We start from the raw sequence: 9,654 nt of genomic DNA on the forward strand, positions 1-9,654 counted from the left end.
AAGTTCAAATGTACAGACCTGGCCAGATACAATGCCGGCATGCAACCGAACACATTATGTGTGGAACGCCTTTGGCAGCTTAACTATGGTGCAGGTGATATTGAAAACCCTGTAAAAAGTATCCTCACAAAACTGTCTTTATAAAAGTTTATGATCGGGAAGCATGCTTTCTTTAAAGAACAGTCAGAGAATTTCGAAATAGAATTTTGCGGCATGTAATTTGCTACTATTTAAGTATTTAAATAAACAGCTAAAATAAAATTGGAACTGAGATAAACTGGCAACAGGCCACGTTTTATGGGGAACGTGTGACCTTTTGTCAGCTATCAAACTGTCGTCGCTACTCTGGTTTTACTTTCTCTGCTGCACATGTTATATTATATAGTTTAAATGCCTTGAACAATACAGTCGTTACCTTGACAACACGAATAAGGCACGTGGGTAATACATTTTTCATGTACCCACGATTGCATTGGCGAAAATTGTTACGTACGACATAAAAACCCAAGCGTACATATATGACAGACGTGAATATTCACGTAACGCATACAACACCAACACCAAGGTGTGTACAGTATGGCGTTAGAGTCATGGACTTCTAGCCGACTACAATTTCGCTTTCTCATTACATTTTCAGTTTGTGATATTGACGTCATATGAAATGAAACTGTCCTTCATCGTGGCAAGATGAGACACCTTAGCGGCATAGCCTGAATCTGTCTAGTTGTAGCAAGATGGGTCCTAGTGGCGTCACATCCTGACTGTCTCGTTGTAGTGAGACCGGCCCAGTGACGTCATAATCTGCTTTTGTCTCGTCGTAGCAAAATGAGCCACATTAACGTCATAGCATGGCTATCTCTCCGCAGCAAGATAGGCCCCAGAGGTGCCATAGCGTGACTGTCTCGTCATAGCAAGATACGCCCCAGTGGTGCCATAGCGTGGCTGTCTCGCCGTAGCAAGATGGGTTCCAGTTGTGTTATAGGGTGACTTTCTCATCGTAGCAAGATGGGCCCCAGTGGTGTCATAGCGTGGCAGACTCGTCGTAGCAAGATAGGGTACAGTGGTATCATAACGTGACCGTCTCGTCGTAGCAAGATGGGTCCCAGTGGTGTCATAGCGTGACTCTGTTTCACCGTAGCAGGATGAGCCACGTTAGCGTCATAGAGTCACTCTGTCTCGTCGTAACAAGATAGGCCATAGTGGCATCATAGCCTGACTGCAAGTCATCATGCTGTTTTGAATAATTATGACGTCACTCGAAGGAATGGCGTGTTAGTCTCGAAAATAAGCATTATGTCGTTTTCCACTGTGAATTAGAAATAGTATTTTAATTGCATATTCTTGGCAATGACATTGTTGTATCGATGCGTGGTACTTGTGATGTTCCTTGTCATTTGAGAAATGTACTGTTGACAGTGACTATGAGCGATTTTACCGCCAACTGAATATAAGTGACAAGTTAAAAAACAATTGGTGTCAAGTTATCGCACTGTTTTCAAAAACTGCACAGACTGACACTTACAACTATACCCATGTTTAATGCTAGCCTCGCATCGAGCGCTCTCCAAAACTGAAGGTAGAAAAGGTATATGCGCACAAATCGCCCTGAAACATCGTATGACTGAACTGTCCACCAAATTTACATAGATTATGCTCTTTTTTTGCGGGAGTTATGTGATGAGTAAAGTAGGAGCCTGAGAAGCTCGTACACAGTTCCCATAGTACGCAAGTAACCGTATCTATAATAATCACGGCAATTTACGCCCTGTATAGACTTACATGTATCTCTGTTGTAATAAACGCTGGGAGCATGCGCATTTATGGCAACGATCCTAGCCAGCCTATTGTAGATAGCCTCGACCAGAGGTATTCATTAATAGCAGAGACTATTACACTAATAGTTGCTCACGTGAGGCGTTTTCTCGAATAGAGCTGTGTACTGTGGTACATGTATGAACTGAGTTAGCATGTCATATTACGATAACTCATCACGTGAGACAATTCGTTTTTTTTTTTTAATGAAAAACATGATCTCGCGAGACGACCACATGTATGACATTCCAAGCATGGGTATTGTATGCTTGAGCAAGAACGAAGTGACATCGAAGCCTTAATGTGGCTGTCAACTCAAAAGCACCTGATTTGACTGTCAAAATCGGAACTGATGGGTGGCATGCAGGCGTGCTGATGACTTGACTGTTTAACCCTAGTTATGTAGTATGACTACTCTGCAATGGCAATTAAACCCTGACACATAGGTCAAGGTAACATACTGCTTGTATGCATCTTCAACTGTAGCTAAATATAACACTGCTATCTACTTCCCCTGTCCATAATAAAGAAAATGTTCCTTTAAAGTTATCCGAAAGTTTGCTGTCTGAGCGATGTTAGAATGTAGTCTGTTTTTGCAGCAGATTATTCTGTCACTGCAACTGTTTATTGATTGAATTATTTATTTCATTTGTGTTTTACGCAGTACTCAAGAATATTTCACTTATAGGACAGCAGCCAGCATTATGGTAAGAAGAAACCGAGCAGAGCTCGGGGAAACCCACGACCATCCGCAGGTTTCTGGGAGACCTTCCCACGTACAGCCGGAGAGGAAGCCAGCATGAGCTGGACTTGAGGTCACAGCGAACTTTCTATTAAAATTACATTTTGAGCAATACAGACTTAGCAGTCTTGACATATTTTTCGTCATTTAATGGGAAAACAGAGAGCGTAAAACAAGTTGTTCCAAGGGGTATATTCTTTTAGCCTTTTTTTTCTGTATCGTCACTTTATCTATACGCCTATAGCTGTGATCGTAAGCAAAGACCTGCTTATGTGTGCGAAGAAATCCCACACACCTATTGTATTTAAGGTAATTACAACGCTTTTTTTGGCTGAAGAGTAAATGGTATCACGCGATTAGTGCTGACAATTTGCGTCAACTGGAGATCCACGTACACATGCATTCATGGCCATTATTCCGTTGATTTATGTGCGGCTCTTATATGAAATGTAATCAGTTCTCGTCGTTTTCGTTACTCTGGCATGTTTGAATCCAGGTGTCACAACTTTGTTCACGGATTTAGGTTAACCCATCTGAGAAATACCCTTCAAAAGGCGATGGTTTATTCCGTGGTCTTCGTTTTCACCCATAATGATCTGCCTTAAAAATGTGTTAAAACTCAATGGCAGTTGAGCAGTGAGGCCATAAGTTGACACTGAAAATGAGCCCCGGTATGTGTCGTCAGACAGTGGGAGGTATATGGTCAATATCTCAGCACACTGACCCAGAGCCCTGGTGTGTGTCGTTAGACAGTGGGAGGTATATGGTCAACATCTCAGCACACTGACCCAGAACCCTGGTGTTATTGGCCATATACCTACACTGTCTGATGACATACCTGAGTTCTCAGAACACTGACACAGAGCCCCGGTGTGTGTCGCCAGACAGAGGGGATATCCCACGGGGCACGGATGGCTGCACCACTTAAATCCCGGGTTTAATGTACCTGTAATTTTACAACTATTTGCAGCATAGAATGACATCCAGAAAAAGAGGCATACACACATATATGCTTGTCGAACGTGAACGATACAATTCACACAGGCAAACAGCTAGGTCCAAACAGCGTTATAGGTAGAAGGTTCTACCCATTCATGGAATGATGACAAAGAACGGGGTGATAAAATAAAATTTAGCAGGGAGACGGGGAGGAGAGGGGGGGGGGGCACGAGAGAGAGAGGTGCTATTTAGGTTTCACAGCCGATGTATGGGTATAGGTATACAATTAACTACTGGGCTGGATGGACGTGAGACGATTGGACCTTATTAGCAAAGAGGGTGAATCACTGATTTTGTGTACATTGGGAATGTGACATATACCAAATATTAACATATTTTGCATATAATTAAATTTTATAAACTTATTATAAAATAGATAATTTTCATAGATAATTGACTCTCGTGGAGGGAATATAGTGTTAGTAATACCGGAAACTCTGCGAGCTGATTGGCAAGTTTTAAAAGAGTGTCCACTTGGCATGGACAAGAAAATACGCGTAGTATGTTGCAAACTTGAATGTTGACCTGTATTTATCGAGTTCTCTCAGATTCACAGGTCTTGTGCTTATTCCTTGTCTCTTGTGTAAAGCATGCGCATGTATATCCCTAGGGATAAAACAGGTATTGCTACAGCACCGACAAATACAAACACCGCACAGGTTTCTAGTGTGATGTGGATATACACGTATCCCTTGAATACCAAGAAATACAGACACTGTGCTGGCCTTCTGTGTGATGAAAGTACACCCCAAGGGATATCAGGGGTCCTGGTACCGTACCGACAAACACAAGCACGGTGCTGACCTCATGTGTGATGAAAGTACATCAAAGGTGATGTCAGGGGTCCTGGTACAGTACCGACAAATACAAGCACGTCGCTGACCTCATGTGTGATGAAAGTACATCAAAGGTGATGTCAGGGGTCCTGGTACAGTACCGACAAACACAAGCACGGCGCTGACCTCATGTGTCATGAAAGTACATCCCAAGGGATATCAGGGGTCCTGGTACAGTACCGACAAACAGATCCACGGTGCTGACCTCATGTGTAATGCAGGTATATTCCCACTTATATAATAGGTCCCGCTACATTACAGACAAAAACAGATAAGGTCAAAACCTCTTTTTTTATATATGTATATCTCCACGCAGAAGAAAATAACGACACATACAGACACGGGATACTGTCTGCACGAGAATGAGATACCATCTAAATCCTGTTTCTTGGAGTATTGCCAGGCGTTTCCTAACCCCTCCCTCTACGCCACCCCTCCCCCTTTCTTTTGCGCAATATAAAATACTAATGACACAATACTGTAGTATAAATGCACAATGGGGTGAAAAAATGCATATCTGGAACACTAGCACGACAGCATTGCAGCAAGATCAGTTTGTGGGAAACCTACTTTCGGTATTCACGTCCATGTATATGCCAAGACAAAACGTGCATTGCTACACTAACGATAATATACAATAATGCAAACATGACAGACTTACCGTGTCTGGGTTCAGATAGGTATCCCACAGTCCTTGTGGTATTACCGACATGTCTGTAGGGGAGAACAATATGTCGGGACTCAACGCGTCCAAGCAGTCAATGGACAGGTCCGTCTTCAGCATTTTGTCTGTTAGTTAGTACAAAGAATTTTTGGAGGCACCCGCTTAATACAACTAGGGGTGTGTTTCGAAAAGCAATAATGCGACGTAGGCCTACAAGTCGATTCTGGTAGTAAATTTTTCGTGTAATAGTTGAGCGTACCATTTCATGGCGTATATGGAATTATACGAACCACGGACATGTTTGTCGTAGAAAAAAATTGGGTGTAATAATGAATTAATGGTAATGTCTGATCCTGGTTGCTTTAGAGGCTGACTCCTGGATGACGGAAAGGCGGAATTCTGGCTGGTGTAAAGGCTGAATTTCCAATGACGAAAAGGCTGAATTTCGCTGATGTGAAGGTTGAATCTCAACTGATGTAAAAGCTGATTCCTCACTGACGTAAAGGCTGACTCTCCAATGACGCAAAGGCTTAATTTTGGCTGACGTAAAATCTGAATCCTCACTGACGTAAACGTTTTATCCCCACTGACGTGAAGGCTAAATCTCCACTAACGTAAAAGCTGATTCCTCCCTGACGTAAAGGTTGAATCCCCACTGACGTAAAGGCTTTATCCCCACTGACGTAAAGCCTTTATCCCCACTGACGTGAAGATTGAATCTCCACTGACGTAAAGCTGATTCCTTCCTAATGTAAAGGCTAAACCACTGACGCTAAGACTTTTCCCCACTGACGTAAAGGCTGAATCTCCACTAATGTAAAGGCTGAATTCTCGGTGGCGTAAAGTATCAGTAGATATATTCCGTTGAATGATGTACAGATACAGAATGCGTGACAGCGTGCGTGACAGCCTGCATGACAGTGAGTCTTCAGTCCGTTGGATGTGACAAATAATGAATGCGTCGTGGTACTGAGACTCCGATGTGCGTGACAGTGTTGCCACAGACTCAGTAGACTGTGCGGAGCATATGACAGCTGAGTTGGAATTCCCCGTACTTGGACTCCTAAGCGTGTGACAGTCGCCTGTCGTCTGCAGCTAATGACACCTATGGTGCAATGTCTCAGACAACGGTGGGAACGATAGCAAATATGACTTACAAACTCCTGGGCATGTGACAACGGTTATGTCTGCCCTCATGTTCTGAGAGACTTTTACGTACAGCCTCGTAACGCAACTGACAGTCACCCGTAAGTCTCGCTCGACTAACCGTAGTACTGCGATATCCTGCATCGGTCTACAGCGAAAACCGGGGTCAGACGCCGCATACCAGTGTTTTATACACCCCTACTTCTAAACCGGGATGACTCGAAGCTCGCTGTGTTCACTTTGTCATTTCCGGGTTCTCTGAGGCTTAGACATGTTCCCATGACACCATATTTATGCAGGCTGTATGTATGGGATTTCCATGCTTTCTGTAAAAGGCGTGGTAACTTGTTTGACTGACAGGGCTTGCACAACTAAAGTGGCGGACATGCTGAGTTCTATCAACTTAACCCAAGGCCATTGTATGTCTACATATCCAGCTTGAATGTCTGTTATTCAGTGCTTTGCTCTGTTGTTTGAACTGAAAAAGAAAGAAAAGATCCAAGGGTCTTCAAAACTACCGTTACTTGCTTTTTTCCTTCTTCTCTTTTAGGTTTTAGTGTTTTCAGAATCACGACGCATTGAGACGTTTAAATTCTGTAGTGCATTGAGTTTAATGGATAGGCCTACCAGGGATGTGAAAGCAAATATTTCTACTTTTATTTTCACCGTTCTAAGATATTCTTGTGAAGTGTATTAGAGTACTGATACCCCTCCATATATAAACAAACGACAAAATAACTAAAATGTGAAATGAGTAAAAGTAGGGGTTTTTAGAGTTCGAATTCTTTTGTTGTTACTGTAAAGATAGAAACAGTGGTAGTACTATATCATAACATTGAAAAATCTCAGGCAACCTTTGTAGAGAATGAAATATTGATCACCTGTCCCACCTTGTGACACGGGCATAACTCATACTTCTTTCCTTTAGGGATTTCTTAAATTCACAAACATTCAGGGGTCCACATTTGTCAAATGGGTCTGGTCCGGTCTCCTGCCGGTTTCCTCCCACGATAATGCTGGCCGCCGTCGTATAAGTGAAATATTCTCGAGTACGGGGTAAAACACCAATCAAATAAATAAGTAAATAAATATTTGTCAAACGTCTAAAGAATTGGGACAAAAATTCAAACAAATTCAAATCAATTTTTGGTTATAGAGAGTTTAAAATTTGTACTCGGATTGGTTATTGTCGAACAATGCAATAATCCCAACTTGAGCTCTTTCCTGCTCTGAGTTTAGCTCTTCAACTACTTAGAATTTATGACTTAACTCTTAAGATACTTGATAAACACAGGCCTTTTAAATCAATTTTCGCCATCTTTCGCCAAATCAAATCAGTGTTTTGGTGAAACTTTTAAAGACGCCTATGTTATAGTAAATGTGCTCGAAAACCTTTTCACATGGTCGAGTAGGACTTTTTCACCTTCAACGATAAAAGAGTTCGAACTGGAAACTCCTTGCCCTTATCTTAGAATGGTAGATATATGCAGAATTTTTCTACTTTTATTCACATCTTTTCGAAAAAAGTGTTTTAAACTTTACTAGTGTAATGCCTACTTAAATGTATTACCAAACACAGAAAAAAATAAATACATACATAAAGTTAACATACATGTAAAAGGCTTTTGGTGTTTCCCTTGTTTTTGAACTGTAAGCTCATGCAGACTTTCTGTAAAACAATATTAGAATCACTCAAAATGTCATATTCCTGTTGGTTATTTTTATAAATGTCGATAAAAGATTATATCAATAATACTATAAAACAATACCATATATAAGTAAAGTAATTATAATTTAATGAGCTCACTCTGGCTTCTTCCCCGGTCGTACGTGGGAAGGCTTTTCAGTAACCTGCGGATGGTTTTGGGTTTTCCTTCCACCTATATGCTGGCCGCTATTAGGTGAAGTATTCTTGAGTATGGCGTAAAACACCTATCAAATTGTGCCGATTGAATGGAAAAGTTTTCGAGTCTGGCGTTAAACATTAATCAATCAATCAATCAATCAACCAATCAGTTCAACGCCAACAGTTGGTTGCACGTATCTGTTGGAAGGAGAGAGATAAGCCTAGCTTGCTACAGTTGATAACTCTGCATACGCGTTTCATGATATCACAAGCTACGTGAAGCAGTTGTACTGGGTTTTGCAGCCCACACATAAATACATTTAAAACCCTTCAATAGAAAAAAAATGAAGCAAATGTCATTAGGCGATTTACTTACGAATATATGTGAAATAAATGTATGTATATATATATATATATATATATATATATATATATAATTTTTTGAATTATTACTTCTAAGAATCATTCTTTTTTTCAAAAAAATGTATGAATCTCGTGACAGAGCTACCTTCGTATCTGCCCTGAGGACATTCCTGTTTTGAAGTATTCATGTTTCATTCATTAGTAAGTAAATTAAACATAAACTATGTGTGAGGTGATGCGGAAGTTACATGGCTCCGGTCTTCTATCACGTCCTCATTTTTGTCACTGTGAGCAAAATGTAGTTTGCTTACCTGAGCAACTCCATGAGGGCTAGTGTTAATGACGTGTATAAGGGTATTCTTAAAGGTTATATGTACGTGGCATTTGTCAGAAAATATACAAATTTGTGATGACTGTCTTTCTTTTCTTTATTTTCCACAACAACCAGGCCATCAAATTACACTCTTACCACTGGAAATATATAGGCCTATAGAATATAGAATGCATTGTTATTGTACACTGAATAAGTCCGTGGCCGAGGTGGTCATCGTGTCCGCCTGGCGCAATGACCCCCTCACCACTGTGATCGTTGTGACTTCATATTGTTAATTAACACTAAATTCTTTTCCCCCGGGGTCTGTCCGGTCTCCTCACAACAAAATGCTGACCGTCGCTGCACAAGCGAAATATTTTTGTGGACGACGTTAAACACCAATCAAATAAATAAATAAATAAATATTATCTTGTATGATATTGACATACACTAGGACATGTAGATTTTTTTTTAATTTTTCGCTTAATAAGCCAACTTAAGACACAAAACGTGCCTCTTGCATTGTTTTAGAGCAACCTAACCATATAAGTTTTGAAATTTCTGACAATGACGATTAAATAAATTGAGAGGTTTCAATCATTGACAGTTTATTTTTTCCATTCAGTGGGAAGACCAGTGATACAAACTAAAACTAGTGTTTCGTTTTCCAAAACATCCCTATTATAGTTTAAAAACGCGTCCTGATGATTAGTCGTAATAATTATAGTTACTAATTGTAGTAATTAAAGAAAAACATGGTACGACGTGAGATGTTTACATGGTAATGTGGTTGATGTTTCCAATGAACACAAATAAACCAGTGAACATGATTGCTTTTACATTACGTGTAAAAAGCCCATAAACATTTAGGCCTACTGTTGGAAACACGTGAGATTTTTTACATACTAAATGTCATATGTTTACAAAATTAAT

The 9,654-nt window shown here is 40.5% G+C and overlaps 1 protein-coding gene across 1 annotated transcript in view; it reads right to left on the reverse strand.

Annotated features, from left to right (window-relative positions):
* LOC135480091 (uncharacterized) overlaps window positions 1-5,837 on the reverse strand; it is an 81,989-nt gene extending 76,152 nt beyond the window's left edge. Inside the window, exon 1 of the mRNA XM_064759846.1 lies at window positions 5,051-5,837. Coding sequence (XP_064615916.1) covers window positions 5,051-5,173 — 123 coding nt within the window. The 5' untranslated portion in view covers window positions 5,174-5,837. The remainder of the gene's footprint in view (window positions 1-5,050) is intronic.
* Between the last annotated feature and the right edge of the window lie 3,817 nt (window positions 5,838-9,654).

This window comes from Liolophura sinensis, chromosome 13 (genome assembly GCF_032854445.1).
Source record: "Liolophura sinensis isolate JHLJ2023 chromosome 13, CUHK_Ljap_v2, whole genome shotgun sequence".
Classification (NCBI taxonomy): domain Eukaryota; kingdom Metazoa; phylum Mollusca; class Polyplacophora; order Chitonida; family Chitonidae; genus Liolophura; species Liolophura sinensis.